The 22,834-nt window shown below is 45.7% G+C and overlaps 1 protein-coding gene across 2 annotated transcripts in view; it reads right to left on the bottom strand.

The window, feature by feature from the left end:
- Positions 1-433: 433 nt before the first annotated feature.
- fibcd1b (fibrinogen C domain containing 1b) overlaps positions 434-22,834 on the bottom strand; it is a 143,352-nt gene continuing 120,951 nt past the window's right edge. For both annotated transcript variants that reach the window (XM_077011210.1, XM_077011209.1), the window contains 3 exons: positions 21,122-21,218; positions 3,924-4,103; positions 434-2,111 (listed from right to left, as the gene is read on the bottom strand). In XM_077011210.1, the coding sequence (XP_076867325.1) occupies positions 1,843-2,111; positions 3,924-4,103; positions 21,122-21,218 (546 nt within the window). In that variant the 3' untranslated portion in view covers positions 434-1,842. The remainder of the gene's footprint in view (positions 2,112-3,923; positions 4,104-21,121; positions 21,219-22,834) is intronic.

Here is a 22,834-nt window from a genome sequence, read left to right on the forward strand (position 1 = left end):
CAAACCTGACCCTTCACGAGAGAGAGCGGGACAAACCTGACCCTTCACGAGAGGGAGCGGGACAAACCTGACCCTTCACGAGAGGGAGCGGGACAAACCTGACCCTTCACGAGAGAGAGCGGGACAAACCTGACCCTTCACGAGAGAGAGCGGGACAAACCTGACCCTTCACGAGAGAGAGCGGGACAAACCTGACCCTTCACGAGAGAGAGCGGGACAAACCTGACCCTTCACGAGAGAGAGCGGGACAAACCTGACCCTTCACGAGAGAGAGCGGGACAAACCTGACCCTTCACGAGAGAGAGCGGGACAAACCTGACCCTTCACGAGAGAGAGCGGGACAAACCTGACCCTTCACGAGAGGGAGCGGGACAAACCTGACCCTTCACGAGAGGGAGCGGGACAAACCTGACCCTTCACGAGAGAGAGCGGGACAAACCTGACCCTTCACGAGAGAGAGCGGGACAAACCTGACCCTTCACGAGAGAGAGCGGGACAAACCTGACCCTTCACGAGAGAGAGCGGGACAAACCTGACCCTTCACGAGAGAGAGCGGGACAAACCTGACCCTTCACGAGAGGGAGCGGGATCTCTTGACATGGCAACATGGAGGTTTAGGTCTCGGCGGGACAACGGGAGCCCGTGCTGGGGCCATCTGAGGAGGATGGTGGTATCTTCAAGTGTAATGTTAACAACTTCCATTAGCAGGTCAATCAGAAGCAGCTTAAGTCATGCTGAATTATTAACACACACAGACACACACTCCATATGTGGATGCGGTGGAGTGTTGGCTTGCGATCAGTTGGCGTGGACAATCAGACAAAGTAGCCAACATGCTCGCTAATGGCCTGTCAAACAGATCTCCTCACTCCTCTTTCAACAGTCCCCCAGGGTCCTCCTCCATACTTTCTTTCACCAGCTCTTTATCTGTTGCCTTTTTGAACTACATTTCCCAGAAGCACCACGGTATAGAAATCCCAGCTGCTGCGGAGCCCGTTCAAAGATATGCTCCTCTCTCCGTCTTAGACACGTCTGCGCTACACAATGAAGTGAACTGGTGTTCGTTTTCCAAAATTCCTTCTTTGCCACCCCATTCATCCTCCTCAGACATCCTCTTCTGTCACGTCTGTCTCTCTCTCTCTTTGTGCTTGAATGTGTGTGTGTGTGTGTGTGTGTGTGTGTGTGTGTGTGCTTTCATAGCATTTCAGAATGAGACTCTGAAGGGATTTTATAGCTGCTCTGGGGGTCTCGTGCAGAATGAGTGCTCTCCAGTTATGCCAACCTTATCAGGAAAAATAAACACATTGAACAATAAAGAAATATTTCCTCCCACTGGTACCGTTCCAACGTCAAAGTCGGCTGCAGCAAACAGATTCAGGGTTTTCCAGCCTTGCGGGTAGACGTGGGTTTGTGGCAAATTCGTGATTGTGCTCTGTGCTATAATTATGCGATACATGTAGAATTTGTGCATGACCACAGTTCTTCGGGAATGTTGTGAGGATCAAGGCTGCACTTGTTGGTTCGGTCGTGATGCTCTGTTGAAGCTTCTTCAGCTATTCACTTATTTTGTTAGGTTTTGGCTTTATTATCCCAGTGAGAAAAGACTTCAATGGAGGGAGCACTTTTGGCTGGCTGGAGTAGTTATATCTGTGATTTTTCAAACAAAGTCCAATGCAATAAAAAAAAAAACAACAACAAAATAAACTAAGGTTCCCGACAGGATCTCTTTCCCACAATCCCTGTCGGCTGCCAGTCAATGTCATGATCATACATTTTCGATGCGTGTTTCCTCTTCTCCATACGTCTTCATCTTCCTCCTCCTCCTTCTCATCATCATCATCCTCACTTGCTCTCGCGTTCCTCACGCGTGGGCCGGACCTTCATCTCGGTGAACTTGAGCGAGTACTGCCAGCCGGTCCAGGAGGACCACTCAATGCCGTCGGCATAGGATGTGTGCTGGCCGCGCAGGTACTGCCCGTTCAGGTTGGACGTGTGGCAGTTACGGTACCACCAGGCGCCGTGGTAGAAGGAGGCACAGTTGTTCTCCGAGTGGTCGTTGTCGCGGTCCTTGGTGGTGAACTTCATGCCGTTGTGTTTCAGCAAAGAGTCGCCTGGAGGGCACACACACACACACACACACACACACACACACAAAGACAGAAACAGAAAAACGGAGTGAGAGGGAGGATGAACACAGGGTATTACACAGCTGAGTTGCTGAATTACATTATTTATGTCTTGTTTTCATGAAACTGATGGATGTAGCGGGAGCTGATGAAACTGTCGGCTCACGTGTGTCACCAACCTCATCGCTTAAATGGACTGTAGTGTCTTCATCCAATTCCAAAAGTGAAAGATGGATGTTGACTTTTATCAATAATGCAAATTGGTAGGTAAAGATGAGAGAGGAAGCTCACCTTTCAACTCATCTCTTATTTTCTTATTTTAAAAAGATGGATGAATCATTTTGTTGAAGTTTTATCAAAGATTCAGAGCTGACCTTTTTATCTTTTTATACAAGCTTTTGAAAGCGTCTCTCTCTCTCTCTCTCTCTCTCTCTCTCTCTCCCTCACACATAATGAGTTGAGCAAAACTGCCCTGCAGGTAGGGCAGGTTGGTGCCTAATGGTGTCTAGCCTGAAGGAGGCTCCTGACTAACGAGGTGCCACAAACAAGCAGTGAACAGGAAGTTGGGAAAGAACCCGGCGACACCTGGCAGCCCGCACGGAAAAGCCTCCGCTCTGTCAAAAGCACCCACGACTAATCACAGCATATATTACCTCATCAAATCAGGCGATATGAAAAACAGGGTACGTCCGAGGCGTCTTGCAGCAACACTGTGCCTGTAAGTCACCGGGGACTTTCGAGGTGATAACGCTCTCTAAGCAACATGTGAAATCTTGCTGTGTGGCATGAACATCTAGCCTGAATTACGTGTTTCAGACTCCGAAAGTGAGAATTACTGCTATTTGAGGGACACCGTGTCCCCTGGGAAGTGTGTGTGTGTGTGTGTGTGTGTGTGTGTGTGTGAGACAGATTTTGCATATGAGAGAAAGAGGATGTTGATTATCAAGAGTAGGATCTGTGATCAAAGCCCCAATCTCTTAAGTCACAGAAGACTGAGGGTCAGCGTATCTTCTCCAAAGGGCTGTGCATGTGTACTGGTTCCTGGCCTAAAGCTTCTCGCCTTCGCTTCGTTAACATGACCTCCTGCTTCCTCCCCATCTTCCTCTTCCTCCCTTCCGCCGTGCATCTGCGGCGCGCTCTCTTTATTTCCACATGCTCCTAGGCACTGTTTTGTTCTTTGAAGGAAAACTTTATCCAAGCAATGCCGCTATCGCTGATAACATATCAGGCGCAAGACGTCCCACTAACCAGAGCACGCTGGCTTTTGTTCCACACACACGTCCGCACGAGCACTCTTTCGCCTCACTATTGCCTTCTGTCTTTTCTCTTCTCTCGCCGAGGCACCTCCTTTCTTCCTCTCCTCTTTTCCCGTGCCGGTCCTTGTCGCCCCGTCTGTCTTTACCTCTCCCACTCCCTCACTTTTCCCAGAAGGCTTTTCTAAATTGGTCCTTTGTCAAGACAACAAAGCCGTGTTTATGCTCCAGGTCAGCGGGAGTAATTAATAGGGAGTCACTTAATCTCTTTGACCAGTAAGAGCTACAGTGCAGAGCGCACCACAGAGAGGAGCACAGCACCACAGAACCAGGATAAAGTGGGACCGGACCATGTTCGCTTGTTTGTGAATGGAATAGATGGAGCCCTCTGTATCTTGAGAGTCCACCTCATGATTTCAGGTAAGGCTAGTGGAAACCACGGAGGAGGGGACAATGTTCTTCAAATCAGCGTGAATTACGGAGGTGGACAAGACACGGCACTGTGCGTCACAGTTGGGTCTGCATTGTGTTTGTGTGTTTATACCTGCGGTGCCAGTGTAGTCACCGACGGTCAGTGGGTAGCCATCATCCTCGGGATCGACTGAGAACAGCCCGACTCCGAACATGCCATACTGGGCAAACGCCGTGCTGTTCTCGAAATCTTCCAGATCTATCCTCAATTCGTAGTTAGCCTGGATAGACAGAGCATGGATCTGCTTCAGACCTGGAGAGGAGAGGGAGAGAGAAAGAGTAGGAGAAGGAGAGGAGGGGGGAGAGAGGGAGAGAGAGTCAAAGTCATCAAAAGGCCATTAAGAGGAACATCAAAGGCCCCATTGAGATATCAATAAGAAAAGCACAATGGAAGACCTTTTCATTTGGTCCCGTTCCAGGAAAATGGGGGTTATTCCTACTGTAGGATTCCCTCCTGGTGAAAGTGGCTTCTGAACCCAAATCTCCCATCACTCTGCACTCAAGACGTTGGTCACAAACGAGGACACCTGGATCTGGTCCTGGACCTTATTAGCCATGATGTTCAGGCAAGCTCTCACCTGAAACTGCTGCATGAGCCTTGGTCTCTGTGGACCACGTGGATATTTCAAACAGACACTGTACGTTCTGACTACAAATGACACCATGATGAGATGGCTGAGTAAAACCCAGTATTCATTTGATGGTGGGGCGGATATATATACATACTGTATACATATATACATTTATGGAACCATGCTGTTCACAGTCGGATATTTTTCCACTGTCATCAATTCCACAGTGAAAGTGCAGAATCTACCCAGAAATTGGCACAGCTGTGAATGAGAGAGAGCGGAAACAGATGCCAACTACAGTGCTAACATTGTTCTTTCAAAGTCTTCCATCAAACATGGAATTACACAGCTTGGGGGCGGGATTAAGAGTAAACGTATTCATCTCATTGTAAGCAACACTTCAAAAAAAAAAAAAGTGAACAAAAAACGCAATTTAATATTCACAGCATGTGCCTGAAAGATTCATAGTTGACTAGGGTGTATTAAATTTGCATGGAGGATTATGACGGCAGAGAGGACATGGCATTACATTCACGATTCAAGGTACCTGTGTTTTGACTCCAAATTAGCCCCAAACTCCAGCCACCTAACAGAAAATTATGCATCATCCCATAGAAGGTGCTAGATTCTGTCTTGAGGCAACTGCCTTAATTTCAAGTGTGTGTGCGGTCATACTGTAAATGTGTGTGGTGATACTGTAAGTGTGTGTGATTATTCAGAGGTAATCTAGGCACAAACAGTCTGTTCTATTGTTTTATTGTCACAGAGGTGACTTCTCTAGGGAGAGGATTAGCTTGGCACACACCCTCTTAGGGAAATCCCATAAGACGTGTAAGTGAACATGTGTAAGACATGCACATTTGTGTGCCCGTATTTCCATGACGACTGCTCTAAACCCCTCCTACAGCACTCCGTGTGAGCTTCTCGCCATAGCAACGCCCATGACCGGGTGTACTTCTTCTGTCACTGTTACAATATTCAGCTGCCACAGCAATGACGAACCGAATGAGCTTACAGACACTTTCCCCCTTCTCGGTGTTTCTACCGTCTGACGAAAAGTTGCCATGGTGGGAAGAGCTTGTGTGAAGTCCTGTGTACAATTACGGTTGAGAGCATCATTTAATTTGGTTTGGTTTCGTATCACATTGCATATCAAAGTGTGTTCCCACCAGGGACACAAACTTCAACCCTCCCCCCCCACACACACAAACACACACACACGCACACACACTTGCCCCTGCATTCCAGGACATTGTCCCCTTTAATATGTGATTGTAAACATAACTTCATTTTTTTAATAGTATAAAAATGTGCATTGTCCTTGTTCCCAAACACCACCCCTACAATGAAAGCACCAATCACGCTGACATGTCTTCTCATCTTCTGAGTAAATCCAGATACCATTTGTATCTAATAAAACTAAAAGGCTGTGAGGACCTAAAGCCCCCAGCCTGAACATCCACAGCTTAAGTTCTGACTTAATGAAGGCCCTCGAGAATCCCCCTGGATCATTTGGAATTATTAAATGTAGAGAAATGTCTCTCTGTCCTTTTCCATCTCTCTCTCATTCTGAAAAAAAAAGATTGCACAAACGAAACACTATTTGCAAGATTTAAACACTCAGGTGTGCCCCACTTTTAATTAAGCATGATTGTTGAAATCTTTTTTTTTTATGAGGACTAAGCAGCATTTTGCTTCAAATTATCATACTGATTGCCCACTTAACTGCCATGAAGTCAGCATGTGTGTGTGTGTGTGTGTGTGGTTATGTAAGTGTGTGTTCTTGCCCCATTCAGAGAAAAAAATCTCCCTTATGAATTTTAAATGAAACAGAGAGAAAAATGAAGGAAAATGTCTTTTTCAAAGCCTGCATTATTTGAAAGCTTTCCGCCAATGAAGTATCAGTGATGACTACCTCGTGACCTGCAGAACTACCTCCTTGCTAATGTGATACAGAAAGGCCACATGATTTTGCCGCTGCGGTACTGGTGTAGGCAAGGCAACTGTCAAAGTCACATCCAATTTTATTGTCTTTTACTTCTCAACATGCGGAGCAGTGAAATATAGATCCTCTAGGAGATGATGCTACATTTAAGAACATGTGCATTCAATATCCATATATTTCATCAGGTGCCTGACTGGTTCCTCAGGCAGATCTTCAGATCTTCATGAATGCATGCATGAGTTGTACATGTTCCACCTCATCTCTGTCGGCTTCGGAACAAATGAGGTGTGTCCATCACCACCTCGGTTGTTCTAAAAGTGATATACCTGAGAGAATGAGTGAGAATACCTGGAACAATCTGGAAAAATTGGTCTAGAAAAAATAATCTAGAAAAATTGTGATGGCATGAAATGAAGTATTAAACACAGGTCACTTCATACGTGATGTAAATGGTATGCAGAAAAAAACAAACCAAAGATTAAGAATAATTGATTTATGAGGCGAATAGTCGAGAACTCTGAGGTTATGCAGCAAAAGGCTTTTTTTGTAGTTTGTTTTTATTCTGGATACAGAAACTCATCAAAATCAATAAACAAGCAAGATGCAAATATTATCCTGGAAATATATAGTACAAAATATATATGGACTTCAGAAATCGCTACCACACTTTGTAAACACTTAAATAAGAGAAGAGAAAGATGTCAGTGTAACAGTGTGTATTCCCTTTACACACCTCACACATACACACACACACACACACACACACACACACACACACACACACACACACACACACATACCCAAGCAGCAAGGGAAACTCAGCAGGCTGTGTGTGGATACAGCTGCTTTGCTGGAACAGCTGTTGCCACATCAGACAGACATGACACAAAATGGAGTCACTGAGCAAATCAGTGAGGGGAGCCTGTCAAAGTAGTGAAAGACGAGTGAGACATGGAGCTCTGTTTATTTTTATGATTTAGAGTCATCAGGTTATGCTGATTCCAAATTTTATTCAAACTAGATAACCCAATTAAGATGTTTATGCAACAGTTGCCATAATTAGAGCAGCGTATTCTATCGATTATAAGCACACGGAAATCCTTCAGCCTCTTACAATCGGTTTAATTTAAGATTGGATACTACACCTAACCTGATACCTTCAACTGTTTTTACAAAGCACATACATTATCCAGGCCTTTTAGACTATTCTTTGCTATTATGTTTATTTTTTTGGTTTTGAGTTGGTTAGTAAAGCGATGCCTAAGTTGTCGTGTCACATCTGCTGTTGTTTCATAAAGACCTGCACCAGCTGCAGCTCTCCTAAACCTCTTGGCCCGCCCCGGCCCACCCCGGCCCACCCCGGCCCGCCCCGGCCAGCCTCGGCCGCAGGGAGGGAAACGGCCACAGTGCACCTCTCTGCTCCTGATATCACCGCGGGCAGCCACCCAAGTGTGGCACGCAACACGCCGGAGGTGAGATCGCTTCCTCAGGCCGGGTGCCGCCGCTAATCACCCGCCACCAGCCAAGCGGGGGTGTGTGTGAGTGTGTGTGTGTGTGTGTGTGTGTGTGGGGGGGCAGCAGAAGGCATGAAGGGCAGGGCGAGGGGAAGCCAGCTCCAGCTCCCACTCTACTGTGCCCACTGGGGAAGTTCAAACACAACCAGTCCAACAAGAAGAGGGGAGAGCTTGCGTAAGGAAGGGATAAATCATATTTACAATGATCGTCATTATAAAAGGGGTTCCCAAACACATTTATTATCATATTGTTCTGCTCTAGGGAGATTGTTCAGATGGACGTGCACATAGAGCTGGAGCTGAGAAATACATACTGGCAGTTAAAGTGTGTAGGTTGCTGTCTATCTAATGACAGCTTGGTCAACTCTAGACAGGGTAGCTACAACTCGGTTTAAATGTATCATAAACATTATATTTCTGTATTTACTTTTTTCCGGTCTTCTCAATTTTCCACTGGCTTTTGACGGGATCAATTCAAGCAGCATTTGTTGACCTGCATACACTACTAAATTATACCCACTCAAAAAAAATGATAATAATCACACTCTTGATTCACTCCAAGTGGCCTGAAACTGGATTGGCTGACAGAAAATAGTCTCTGTGTCTCGGCAGCGTCTCAGGTTTCTGTGCCAACTGTGTTCGACTGCAGCTTCTCCAGAACCTTTAGACCCGGCCTGGCTGGCAGCGACAGCCCGAAGCGGAGATGCCACTGTCACTGGGCTGTTCTTCATGTAGATGTGACCCAAGAACTACTGGCCTGTGTCTGCTGTGTGTGTCTGTTTGGCTGGCTGCCTGGCCCCACACGCCGGGGCTACACCACGCTTCCTCCACTTCATGACTGTGGAGCTGACACTGAATACAGGGGTGCCTGTGATTGTCATGGCTACCTCTATTTACCGTGCAGGGAGCATCACGGATACAGTGGTTTAAAAACCTGAAGTGTGTTATTTGTACTGACCCGTTGTCGGTGAACACGAACAGAAGCCGCACAGCTGCACGGATGTGTCATTAAGGAGGATTTTCGATGCTGAATGAATGGTCTTTCAGAATAAAAGTCCTGCATATTCATGTGAATACATTTCAGCTCAGTGCTCCATTTAGTAATACAAACATGGACATAGTAGAGACAGCTGTGTAGATGATTGAAATTTGTGTTATATTACACATGAAACTTGTAGAGTGAAAGTCTCTGCTTCCTAGTTTCCCGCAACCCCAAAATCTAAGCTGAGGTGGGCATTATTTCCTGCTGAAATATACATTTTTTTTGCCCTGAGGCACAACTAATCTCACTTTGTATTCATGGTCGAGGTTTTGTGGTAGTATAGACCAGTGCTAGAATGGATTTTACAGGCCTCAAATGTGTCCTTGATGTAGTTTTTGGCATAAACCCACAGGTCAGATGTGATAATGTTTGTAAATATACACAAATAGTTTTCTCATTTCTTATTTTTGAAATGAGATGCCTGGTGATACAATAAATAAATAATAAAATAAAATAGTCATAAATAAATACATAAATATATGAATATATATACTCATACAAATGAAATGTCATATTAATGTCATATAATTTAAACATAATCTGTTCTAGGCCTGATGTCATGACTCTGTTAGAAATGAATTTTGCTCGCATTATTTTGTGAACAACTTCTCAATGATCAAAACTCTAGAAAAGATACACAGAGCAAGTTTGAACACCACCATAATCTCTGACAGTGGCATCATGGGAAAAAATTGAGGAGGGCATAAACACACGAGTGTGTTCATGCAAGAGACACACACCCAAACACCAACACACCTAACACACCTGAACACACACACACACACACCCAAACACCAACACACCTAACACACCCGAACACACACACACACACACACACACACACACCTGCACATGCCCTGCATGGTTGTGAATAATCTGTCCTGCTGTTATTACACTCTTAGTCACAAATGCGGTCCCAACCCCCACCTCCACCCTCTGCATATAAATCTACATAAACGCACCACCCGAATGAATAAATAATGTCCAACAGTGATGACACATGCACACATACAGATCCACATGTGCCTCGTGTACGTCGGCTCACACCGATCACACGTGGGACACACTCCCCCCCAGCGGGGCACACGCTCTGGCAATTAACCGCATACACACTGTGCTCCGCGCAAACCGTTCGTCATTATTTTGTGTTCTTTTAGCCCAAGAAGGCACACAAAAGGAGCCATTCAGCACTGTTCACGCTGAAGGACGAAGGCACAACGAGTGGACACACACACACACACACACACACACACACACATGCTGAGGGACATGTTTAGGGATGAAGGCACAACAGAAATGGACATGTTCATGCACACACACAGACACACACACACACACACTGAGGGCCATGCACACATGCTGAGGGCCACTCGCACACACATTCAATGGGGGGATTGTTCACTTCTCCTGCATGTACATTCAGATGCCGTCGACTGGCACCATCGCCCGTGCGAAGCGGGCGAACAGCCAAAGCCGCGTCACTCATTAACACGCCGCTGTCGTCCGGACCTGTTGATCCAGGCTCCGGCTGCACCTAATGAGACTGCCAGCACTATTAAAAATTCATCCATGCACATGGTGGGGAGGTCTCATGCAAAATTAAAGTTTTATTTACCTAAAAAAGTGTGTTGCAGCCATGGGAAGGGAAAAAAAAATTGTACTGAACGCTTTTAAGGTCCCTGTGGTGGGCTGGAGCTACAGAGAGAGGAGGAAGGGGCCCAGGGATGGTACCACGACACCATGGAACCCCTCACCTCCATTCTCCTCTTGTAGTGAGAGTTTTCGGGGTTTAAATATTTATAGTTCTCCATCTTACTGTGCGAGTCGTCAGGGGAGGGGGGTTGGGGCGAGAGGAAGGAGTGTAAGGGGGAGTCCGGAGGAGAAGGAGGAGGAGGAGAGGAGGAAGGTGGTGGGATTGAGGAGTCGAGGAGGGGCTCTAGGGCTGGGAGTGGAAGGGGGGGGGCATATTTGAACGTGTGGCTGTTTTCACTGCTGCTGACAGGAGGAGAAGATATCGCCTTGACTTCAAAGACAGGCAAACAGGGGAGCAGAGAGAGAGAGAGAGAGAGAGAGAGAGAGAGAGAAGTGTGTGTGTGTGTGTGTTTGTGTGTGTGTTTGTAGACAAATAAAGGAGTATGAAAGAGTTAAGAAGCAAGAATGACACACACACACACACACACACACACACACAGTTGGTCTTAAAGTTCATTCTCATTTATTCTGTTTCCCACTGAGATGAGTGGATGAAGCAGGGAGAAGATCGTGAGCTCCAGACACCTTCTGGTGACTCTTTACCTGCACACATACAGCACTGCTCAAAGGGAACAGGGTTATCTCAGCTCCGACTAACGTAAGCGCCATGTGCCTTCAGCTTTGGGTTTGAACCTCCAGAACCTAAAGGGGAAGTGTTCTTATATCCTTCACTTACACTTTGGGCTTTTAGATTCCTCTCAAAGTTTCATGATTCCTTAACTCTTGGCTGAACTCACTTTCACATTTTGAAACAAATTGCACCCCCCCCCCCCCCCCCCCCTTTTCCATCAGTACCTAATCTATGAGTTCTGAATACTATCACAGAGGATTCCCTAAACGAGCCCAGGTGAACCTATCTGGAATTCTTGGAACTTTAAGAGGAATAAAATGTCCATCTTGAATAACCTGAATATCTTGAATATCAAGGAAATGGTACAGCCGTAAGAAGTTAGCTGTGTCCGGCTAATCTAAGTCATGTCAGGCTAATCTAATGGGACGCATTTCAGTTTCAGCAAAAACATATTTGAAAAGCCATACCATTCTGTTTCCCTCTATAACAGCATTTGGGACTTTTGACAGCTTAATATTACCAGCCAGAAGAATAAAGATTGTTTTCACGATTGAGTACATGTTGCCATGGACAACGATAACCAAAGCTCCTAATGTACACTATGCACTTCAGGTGTCCGTGTGGCCACGGCAACGGCGAGGTGAATGGTAGGGGTGGGGGGTGTGCTTGCAGAGATGGAGTCACCCGGGTCATGTTTACAGGATCAAAGGTCAGGGGGGTTATCGGTGGAGAGAGAGAGAGAGAGAGAGTGAACATCAGAGACAGAAAATGAAAAAGGGAACCAGCACACACAGAACAGCGTAATGGGGGCTATTACAGCAGAGGACCGGGGGAGGGGGCTAAACTGGGCTGTTTTCATCAGCCGGTACAGTACATCATGACCAGGATACGGTTTGAACAGCAATGTCTGAGAAGCTCTCCAGAGCGTACAGATGCTACACTCATATTTCTTAAAATTAGCCCGGTATAATTAGAATCTCTTATCCGACTTGCAGAACTCGCTGACAATCATCAGTGTTGATGAAAAGCTTAGGCTGTAAACTTAGGCTTAGGCTTAGGCTGTAAACTTAGGCTTAGACTGTAAACTTAGGCTTAGGCTGTAAACTTAGGCTTAGACTGTAAACTTATGCTTAGGCTGTAAACTTAGGCTTAGGCTTAGCTGCTTCTAGCAGGGTCTAGTGTGCGTGGCCTACCATGATGGACGTGTGCTACACACTGCTTTGGCGACCAGCCCTTGGTGTGAGAGACAGTCCTAGCGTGAGGCTAACGAGTGGCACAGAAGGTTTGTCACTCATTCAGCCCCTACTAGTTACTCCGAGATAGAGCCACTTTTACCTGCTTTGTATGTTTCTACATCGAAAATGTAAAAAGGCAGACAGACAGAGAGACTGACAGATAAATGGACACTTAATGAATGGATAGATACGCATATACAATAAATCCTTTCTACTGACAAACTGCTGTGACATTAATGTGCTTTCTAGGGCCCTTATAGCAATCATCGTGAGCGCCTCCATTCTCCTTCCCCACAACCTCCCTCACGGATCATACTTCCTCTGTGATCATAAACTGAGATGACACCCACAGACAGTGTGAATTGGTGCATTACATTAAGTGCACTCACTGCATGTTTGTGTCTATGTGAGAGAGAGAGAGAGAGAGAGAGAGAGAGAGAGAGAGAGAGAGAGAGAGAGAGAGAGAGAGAGAGAGAGAGAGAGTATTATATCTCATGACTCCACACAGATAATGGATGTTCTTTGTTCTGGAGTTATAATTCATGAAGAAATAATTGGTCAGCCAGTGAGAGGATTTATGACCAAAAAATGAGAAAATTAAAGAGTGAGTACAGAGGGATAGGATGAGTAGGAAAAGGGGAAGAGAGAGAGAGAGAGAGAGAGAGAGAGAGAGAGAAATTGTTAATGTGTATGTGTGTGTGTGAGAGAGAGAGAGGGAATGAAAGAACTAGTGAAAGAAAAATGTCTGAATAATAACAATCATCATAATTATAACAACCATCAGTTTTTTGCTAAACCATCTGGAATCATTTTAATATCCTCAGTGTGTGTGAATGTGTTCTTATATGTTTGAGTTTCTACAGTATATGTGCCTGAGTGTATTAATTGGTTTTTGTCAGGATAACAATATCTACAGTGTTACAGTACCTACATTAGTATTACAGTATCTACAGTGTGTTACAGTACCTACAAAGTATTACAGTGTCTACATTAGTATCACATTATCTAGTGTTAAAGTATCTCCAGAACATTACAGTATCTATAGTAGTATTACATTCCTTACAATGTTACAATCTACAGTAGGATTGCTTTATCTACAGAGCGTTACAGAGTGTTCAGTAATATTATGTTTTCTACAGAGCGTAACGTTATCTATAGAATGTTAGAGTATCTCAGCAAACCCCCAGCCTGCTCCACACTATGGGTTTAACACTGCTTGACATTGTACTCTGCCCAATGCAAAATTGTTAAAGCTATATTTGTTGTGACTGCAGACTCTGTTCTGTTCTCTGGAGAGAGAGAACCTATGACCACAAGCAAGCCAAAGTGTGTGTGCACCTGTGTGGACGCCAAAGTGTGTGTGGATCTGTGTGGAAGTCAGTGTGTGTGTGCATCTGTGTGGAAGCCAAAGTGTGCATCATCATGGCCTCTGCAGTCTGTTTGGACTCCCCCAGATTCTTAGTCATCTTGCAGATGTGTGCACATACACACACGCGCACACACACACACACACACACACACACACACACACACACACACACACACACACACACACACACACAGACATACACACATGTGTAGATGTACATGCAGGTGTACATGCATGCATGCGCACACACACAAACACACATATGCACGCACACACACACACACAGACATACACACATGTGTAGATGTACATGCAGGTGTACATGCATGCGTGCGCACACACACACACACACACACACACATACACACATCAGACACAGTGATGAAAAACTGCAGGAGCGGTGACAGTTTGATGGAGATTATCCCAGGTCACTATGTCTCCTAAGTGACAGTGGAGACAGGACAAATGGTGCCACAGTGATGCTCTCCTCTTCGGGAAATTGAAAGCATGTTCCAAATACAACTCAGTCAATTTCCTCCAACCAGTCAAATAACCCCAGTGAACCAGGGGGAATTTACTTCTCCCTAATACGTGTTGCCCACAGCCAATCAGCTTCAGAGGCCGGGTAGCTTGGACCACTGTTTCTTTAACCCGGTCCTCAGGGCCCGTCAGATGGTCCGTGTTTTCCCTCTATCATGCCTCTCAGCAAATGTTTACAAGCCCAGGAGCTCCTGGTTCCTGCTACAGGTCTACAGAGAGCTTGATGAAAGCTAAAACAGGTGGGACAGGACTGAGGACCAGCTAGAGACTTCAAAATGGAGCTAGAACACAGAGGACTGATTTGCCATTAAACCAAAAAGAGGTTTTGAGTTAGTAAGAAACAATCATTTAATAATTATTTTTGTGTACTCCGAGTCACAGCAATTAAGCTTAACACAGTTCTGCAGGAGATACGGAACACACACACACACACACACACACACACACACACACACACACACACACACACACACACACACACATGGGGGTGAACAGCACACAGAGGCACACACACAGGGCCGAACAACACAGACAAGCATCTACAGAAGTGGCAGTGCTTTGGAAGATTGAGTTAGTCATTATCCACACTTAAGGAGAGGAGGTGGTGCGGACACTTGAGTTAAGGCAGAAGACTCCACCCTTACATGTGAAGATCACTCCACCACAGAACGAGGTGGGGTCGCATTAATGATTTCAAATGTTTAATCATTTATTTAAAAAGAAAAGAATGAGCTAACAAGTCTCTGCCAGTCTGTGGTGTCTCTCAGTGATAGAGATAGCAGCTTGTGTGTGTGTGTGTGTGTGTGTGTGTGTATGTGTGTGTGTGTGTGTGTGTGTGTGTGTGTGTGTGTGTGTGTGTGTGTGTGTGTGTGTGTGTGTGTGTGTGTGTGTGCATGCATGTGCATCTGTGTCTGCAGAAAGGAGCAACAAATTATTGATGAGGAGCGACGTCGTTAATATTTCTCTCTGGTGTTCAATGTGTCAGAATGAATCACACTGTGTGAGTTCACATCACTCTTCTGAGACTGCGTCTCAACGAACATGGGAGGAGATGATAAATGTTATGTGGTTTGAAATTCAACGTGTATTGACGTGCAGGGGGGCTCACACGCACATGTGCTGACACCTTCCAAAATCACCATGCATTTGGAGCACATCACAGACTTCACCATTAGGCAATCGGCTGTCATAGCTAGACAGACAGACAGACAGACAGACAGAGAAGTGGATGGATGGATGGATAAAAATTGGATTAATTGCAGCATACGTGGCAGATTGAGTGGTCTCAATCGGGTGCACCTGCGTTGTGTTGTCGGTAGCTTGCTGAAGTTCAGGTGTGATGGTTCTGAGACAGACACAGATGCACGCAGATCTACAATACGACTTTAATGACAGGGCCGTCCGACAGACAAAAACGTAATCCAAAATCTGAAAAACAGTCTAGGCTCAAATCTGAATGAAACAATCAAAGCACACAAAGCTAAGGGCAAAGGCAAAAAATGAAAGGCAAAAAAGAGGTCAACACCAGAATACAAAGCTTGAAACGCAAGACTTGGTAAGCACACTAACAAGGAACGTCAACACTTCACAAAGTACCAATCATGATAGGGCAGTATAAAGGACAGGGTAAATAGAAACACCTGCATCAGAAAGAAGGTGAGGAGGATCTTGTGAGCCAGACTGTGGGATTCTGGGTATTGTAGTCCCTGCTGGTAGGAGGCGTGACAGGAGGCATCTCTTCCAGGGTGTGTGTTTAACCTCATGGTGGGGGGCGTTTGTTTAACCTTTGACCTTGTTCTAATAAGGGGTGGACAAACGGCGGTACAGAGTTGGTAAGCCATTCAGGCATTTGGTTTTTTAGTTTGATCGAATTTTGGGGTTTTCGTGAAGTCTTTTATGGAATTAAAGTGGTTGGTATATTGGTTTTATGATGCAATTTAGAAACAGTTTGTGCTCTGAATGATAGGACTGAACTTTGGAGATCAAACGCATTTCAAAGTGGGTAAACTCAACTCTGTGTTTGGATGTATTTTGATGTATTTTATTGCTTATCATGTTCCAGTCGATTGCATTTATTTTGATTGTGATGATGTGCATCTGTGTTAACACATTTGTGGTGCACCCTCATTCTGGTGGTATTGCTTTTTAAAGGCACGTGATGGTACCTGATACACAGACGAGGTGAAATCAAACTCCACAGTGACTCCATGACATTGTGAAACTCCACAGTGACTCTACAACACTGTGAAACTCCAGTGTCTCTACAATCCTGTGAAACTCTAGTAACCCTACAACACTGTGAAACTCCACAGATTCTACAACACCAAAACACATGATGATAGCAAGATGAGAATGTTTATATTGCAGTGATTGTGCTTGTGTCATTTATACCTACAGTATTCCTGCTCCCTACATTGTCCTGAAACCATCACGAATGACAGAGATGAACGGTCCGACAGACAGACAGACAGACAGACAGACAGACAGACAGACAGACAGACAGACAGACAGACAGACAGATAGATAGATAGATAGATAGATAGATAGATGAAGAAACAGACACAGACAGGGGGACAGACATTGTAAACGGTAAGAAGAGAAATGACTGCTGACCAGCCCTGAACAGCCCCGCCCCCGCCCCCGCCCCCCCCAGCCCCCCCCCAGGCCAGGCAGCATTAATGGCAGAGACGATGCTGAGGTGATACGTGAGCTGCAGCAGCTGATGACTTCTTGGATAACACACAGACGGCCCCAGCAGGGCGTCCGCGGTAGAGCACCGCTGAAAGGATGGAGCTTCACGGCTGAACCTCCTCCACCCCCCCACCCCCCACCCCCAGTCTCATCAAGCCCATTATAGAAAGCGAAGGGACCCAGCAGGAGACGTCTCCTTGATGTCTCAGATCAAAGGATCGCCTCAGCACACGACCTTCCTGTTGGTTAACACTGCTTATCAAACAAACAGTCACCGAAACAGCATTGTGTGTGTGTGTGTGTGTGTGTGTGTGTGTGTGTTTATGTGTGTGATAGAAAGAGATAATAACCAATAATCTCAAAGTCAAATCAAAGCTACCATCAGTCTATTAGAGAATATTTATATATCAGAACATTATGTCTAGAGCGATATGTTGCTATATCAATGTATCACAATTTACCGCTGTATAACACAGCTACACAACTACTGAGTCAAAAGAAATGATATAGGCCTACATTATTCTTATTATTCAGCAAGCAGAATGCAGGACCCCTGTGTGTGTGTGTGTGTTTGTGTGTGTGTGTGTGTGTGCGTGTGTGTGTGTGTGTGTGTGTGTGTGTGTGTACATGCGTGTGGGGATCTCTCGTTAACATGCGCTACCCCTCTCCTCTCTGCTCTCATTCTCCCTGTGTAATGACCTCATAGGATATATCTTCCATTAAAACAGAAAATTAAAAAGGGGAAATTCAGCCCACGGTCGATCCCACCAGACACCCTTCCTGCCTGCCCCCCCTCCACTCTAATTGGTCCAACATTATGACCTCTCACCTCCCTCTCAGCCCTCCCTGGGCCAGGGTGCAAAAAGGGAACAATTATTCATCACGGCTGGTTATTCAGGCAACACAGTTGTGCTGGCCTTCTTCTGACAATCATCGCCTCAACCATTTGAGTAAGCATAAAGAAATTATTATAATCCTAAACTGAACATTTTGAGCAAGGCCTAGGTTATGACTTTTAAGTTTTGACAAGATGCCTAGCTAGACAGATTCCATGTTTAGCAGCTGTATATACCTTATTATATATAACTATATGTACTTCTATAGTCTCAGCCATGTCTCAGCCATGTCTCAGTCATATCTCAGCCATCTCTCAGCCGAGGCAGAGTACAAAGCCAGCCATGTTCAGATCAGAAGTGCTGGCGACCAGCCATTTTGATATGACAGTAATACTGTGATTACTACAGACCGTGCTAATCTAGCAGCAGTTCTTGTCTAAATTCTGACCTTAGCTATGCTAATAACTATGCTGAAATCACTCAACTCTTATGGCAGTAAGGGCAACTTTCACTAATACCCTAATTCCATAATTATTATGAAATCTGGCCCCGTGAGACCCTCTCCTCAGCAGGACGTCAAGGGTAAAGAAGAGAAAGGAGATGGGGTTTTGTCGAGAGGATTGTGAGACGAGCCTTATTCAAATCTCCAAGGTAGTCATGGTGTGTGTGTGTGTGTGTGTGTGTGTGTGTGTGTGTGTGTGTGTGTGTGTGTGTGTGTGTGTGTGTGTGTGTGTGTGTGTGTATGAGAAACTCAGTCTGACAGAGAGTAAGAGAAAGAGAGGCAGAGACAGAGAGAGAGACAGAGAGAGAGATAGATAGATAGATAGAGAGAGAGAGAGAGAGAGAGAGAGAGAGAGAGAGAGAGATACAGAGATGGAGGCAGAGAGAGAACAAAGTTCATGCTGAGTGTATGATGTTGCCATGGCATTTCGCTTTTCCTGCAGGGAGAGAAGAGAACATTATGATGGTACATGGGGGGATGGTCTTTTACCGTAGGTACACACACACACACACACACACACACACACACACACATACATACGGTATATAAAAGCTAGAGAGATGTATTATCTCAACACTAAATATGCTCCATGTGAAGAGAATGTTGTGTGTGTGTGTGCAGATTTTGTTTAACAATGGATTCTAGTCATTTCATGCCTTCTGAGTACAACCACTTGATGTATGCATACATTATGAAGCTATAATGAACATTTGCTTTTGAAACTGCCTTTGGAAAGGATCTAAGAAAGCTATTACTGATAATCCACCACTGGATTACATATGCAAACCAGACACTTAAAGAAGGGGTGGATCAACTCGATCCACAGAACCTGTCCTATGATTCACATATCTATAAATCATGAGAAGATGCTATCTGATAGGTCCAAATCACTTCACAGGGAGCAACATGAAATGGAGGCTTGTGTTCCCAGTCCTAGCAGTGTGTGTGTGTGTGTGTGTGTGTGTGTGTGTGTGTGTGTGTATGAAGCAGCGTGTGTAGTCTGTCCGGTCTGGCTATGTGCGGATCAGTACGTTTGCCTGGACTTTGTCTTCTCTGGGTTTGTAGGACATTGTGGTCCAACTGTGTCTTGCTTGGGCCTTTCTGTGTCCTCTCTTTATTCTCATTTACAACATCCCCCTCATCCCTACAAACACACACACGCACACACACCATCACCTCCATATAAACTTCTCTGTGATGTCAGTAAGTCAGGAGAAGGTTGTTCCAAAACAGCATTCCTCTCCAAACACACACACACACACACACACACACACACACACACACACGAAGAAACATCATAGTGTTTCTTCCCAATCCCAAAACATGAATCCTTTACTGTTGCCAAGGGCGATTTGTGTCCTTTCAGATGTCCTTACCATAACCTTGGATATTCCTTGCTGTAATTCTCTGAAATTCTAACAGCGCCACCATGTGGCAGCATTGGTTTCAGCAGCTAGAAAGTCCTATTGAATTACATGTTGAAGAAGGATTACACCACCTTCACCTTGACTGGGTGTAGAGTGGCATTAGGGGAGGGAGAGGAGAACTGTAAAACACACAGGCCACGGATCCACCTTAGACCTGCCCACACAGGCCCTGCCCAAACTGAATACGAGCACAATGGACACGCCCACACCAGACACACCCACACTGGACACACCCACACTAGACACGCCCACACTAGACACGCCCACACTAGACACGCCCACACTAGACACGCCCACACTAGACACGCCCACACTAGACACGCCCACACTAGACACGCCCACACTGGACACGCCCACACTGGACACGCCCACACTGGACACGCCCACACTGGACACGCCCACACTGGACACGCCCACACTGGACACACCCACACTGGACACACCCACACTAGACACGCCCATGAGACCAATAGAAATCAGCAAGCTGCAAACCAGGAGCCAATGGCACATATGCATAATTGAGACTTCACCACCAGCCTTGACGGACACATAGAACAAACAGTAACCAGACATATGGCGTCTAACCAAAAATATGTGGTCTTAAACACTGACTAATAACAAATTGCCAGCTTTAGAGTAACAGAATGGCCACAGTGGTTTAGTGTGAGGCAGGTTGTGAACGCGTGGGTGTTTGAAAGTGTTCTTTCAACACTTATGAAAGCTCAGTCTTCTGAGTGGCCTTCCGTCGCCCCACACCCAAACAAACTCTGGTATTCTTGAAGCCATTTCTCCTGATGCAGTCCAAAAGGAATGTTATCTCTACTCATCCCTGGATGCACACACACACACACACACACACACACACCAGATACAGATGGAATGCAATCACCCCGTTTAAACCACTCTGCAGGGTTAAGAGCTCGAATATAGCACTCTGACTATGAAAAGCCAGTCCAGCTCACAAATAAATAAATAAAACAGAATAAAATAAATCCAGTTTATTGCACAGAGAGGAGGGAGAAAATAGAAGAAAGAGGTGAAAGAGCAGCGTACAGCGTCTTACCCACACCCCCCTCTCCACCCGTCCCTCTCCACCCGTCCCTCTCCACCCGTCCCTCTCCACCCGTCCCTCTCCACCCGTCCCTCTCCACCAAGCACCCCCAACCGATTTTCCCTGGCAGTGGCATCTGTCCTTTGACATCTTATCCACACATCACTGTCCACTCATCACAGTATACAGTGTACACACACACACACACACACACACAAACTTACCAAGCCAGTGTTCTCCAGTGATTTTGCCAAAGCCCTCTCTGTAAGAGTCCCAGTCACGGAAGAAGTTCACAGACCCGTCTTCACGGCGCTGAATCACCTGAAACGAAACGTAATCTTGATCAGCAGCGAATATGCCAAACCGGACTGTAGTGGTGCCCATTAGGGCCACGGTCAGTGCTCCTGACTTTACAGATCTGGCTGTGAACTCCATCATCACAGCACATGTGTCTATTCCTTCATCGTGCTTCCTTTTGACAGGCCTGGGGGATGACACTCTAAGCCCCGCCTCTTCCCAGGAGTAACACGCCCCTCTCAAGAACACAGCATGACCACGTGCAGGCCCAGCACTGCGCCGGTCGTTCAAAAACACTGCTTCCTCTTCTTAACCACGCAGTAGACTAATGACCTGACCATTGTTCTCCAAATTATTACAGGCACATGGTCCAGAAACAAATGGATCCAAAGGGCCCTTGGAATATGCATGAAGCATCACTAAATATCCCTGTTCCAGCCTTCCACAGATGTTCGGGCAACAGCTCCATAAAACAAAGATGGACTAAAAACAGAATAAAGGGTTTGATCCTGTCACTGCAATCACTGTGCTCAATGTTTCCTACGGTAAGGCTGTGTGTGTGTGTGTGTGTGTGTGTGTGTATGCTGTGAACGTCGCTCTTCATTGTCTGAGTCCATCTCCGTGTGTGTGTTATTGGTTGCATATTTGCTAAGCGCTATTGTGCAGCCTTGTTCGTTAATAAACCGCGTTTGCACGAACGCTCATTTTCACATCCTGTCTCGTCCTGACATGAGCGCAGTCTTACCCAGAATCCTTTTGGAAAGGGGAAGAAAAAACAAAAACAAACAACAAACAACCAAACAAAGAACGGTCTCCCAGGAAACATGGTCCCGAGCAGACGTGTGTAAACATGGTGTACGGACGATCTGAGCTGGAGTCCACGCTGTCGTGGCGGTCGACCTAATCAGGCCGCAGAAGAGGAACCTTAGAAGGCTGAGGAGTCACTTCTATCTTCCTGTGCACAAAACCTCTGATAATCCCCCGTTTTCCTGACCTCATGAGTCACAATCAAGAGTGTGTGTGTATATATGTGTGTGTAGATGAGTGTGAACAGAGAATAACGCTCACAGAGCACTCTTATTTACATCTATGACTAATCTTGATGGGTGTACAGATGGAAATGTGGAGGGCGTGTCCAAAAGGCATTTGGGATTTTAGTTAATATATGCGCAGTCACCCTCCCATGCGCAAAGCGGCATACGAACAGAAAAGTGACTTAGTGTCCCCTCAGCCAATCATTTTCTTGGGTCACAGCTGTGAAACGGCTACATTAAACACAACTGCATATCGTGATATAATAACACGTTTTCCTTACACTGTGCAGCCGTGACAACACCGTAGAAAAACGGACGGTTTCCTTCACGTTTACCTCCTCCTCGTGTAAGTCAGGTATGGGTGGAGCTAGTGATGACTCACAGCATGTCGCCTACAATTAAATAACCTGCTAAAATATGATAAAGGATGTTCGTTCTGTAATGGTTAGTAATCATATCCGCCACCAGCCATCATAAATATCAAGGACATAATTACATGACCCGCAGTAATTGGTGTTTATTTCCTGCATGTGTTTGGTTTGGTGCTGACAGAATCACACAAATTGTAGAGCGACTGTGTATAAGAGCAGCGCTGGGTTTGGTGTT

The sequence above is a fragment of the Brachyhypopomus gauderio genome, chromosome 7 (genome assembly GCF_052324685.1).
Source record: "Brachyhypopomus gauderio isolate BG-103 chromosome 7, BGAUD_0.2, whole genome shotgun sequence".
NCBI classification, from domain to species: Eukaryota; Metazoa; Chordata; class Actinopteri; order Gymnotiformes; family Hypopomidae; genus Brachyhypopomus; species Brachyhypopomus gauderio.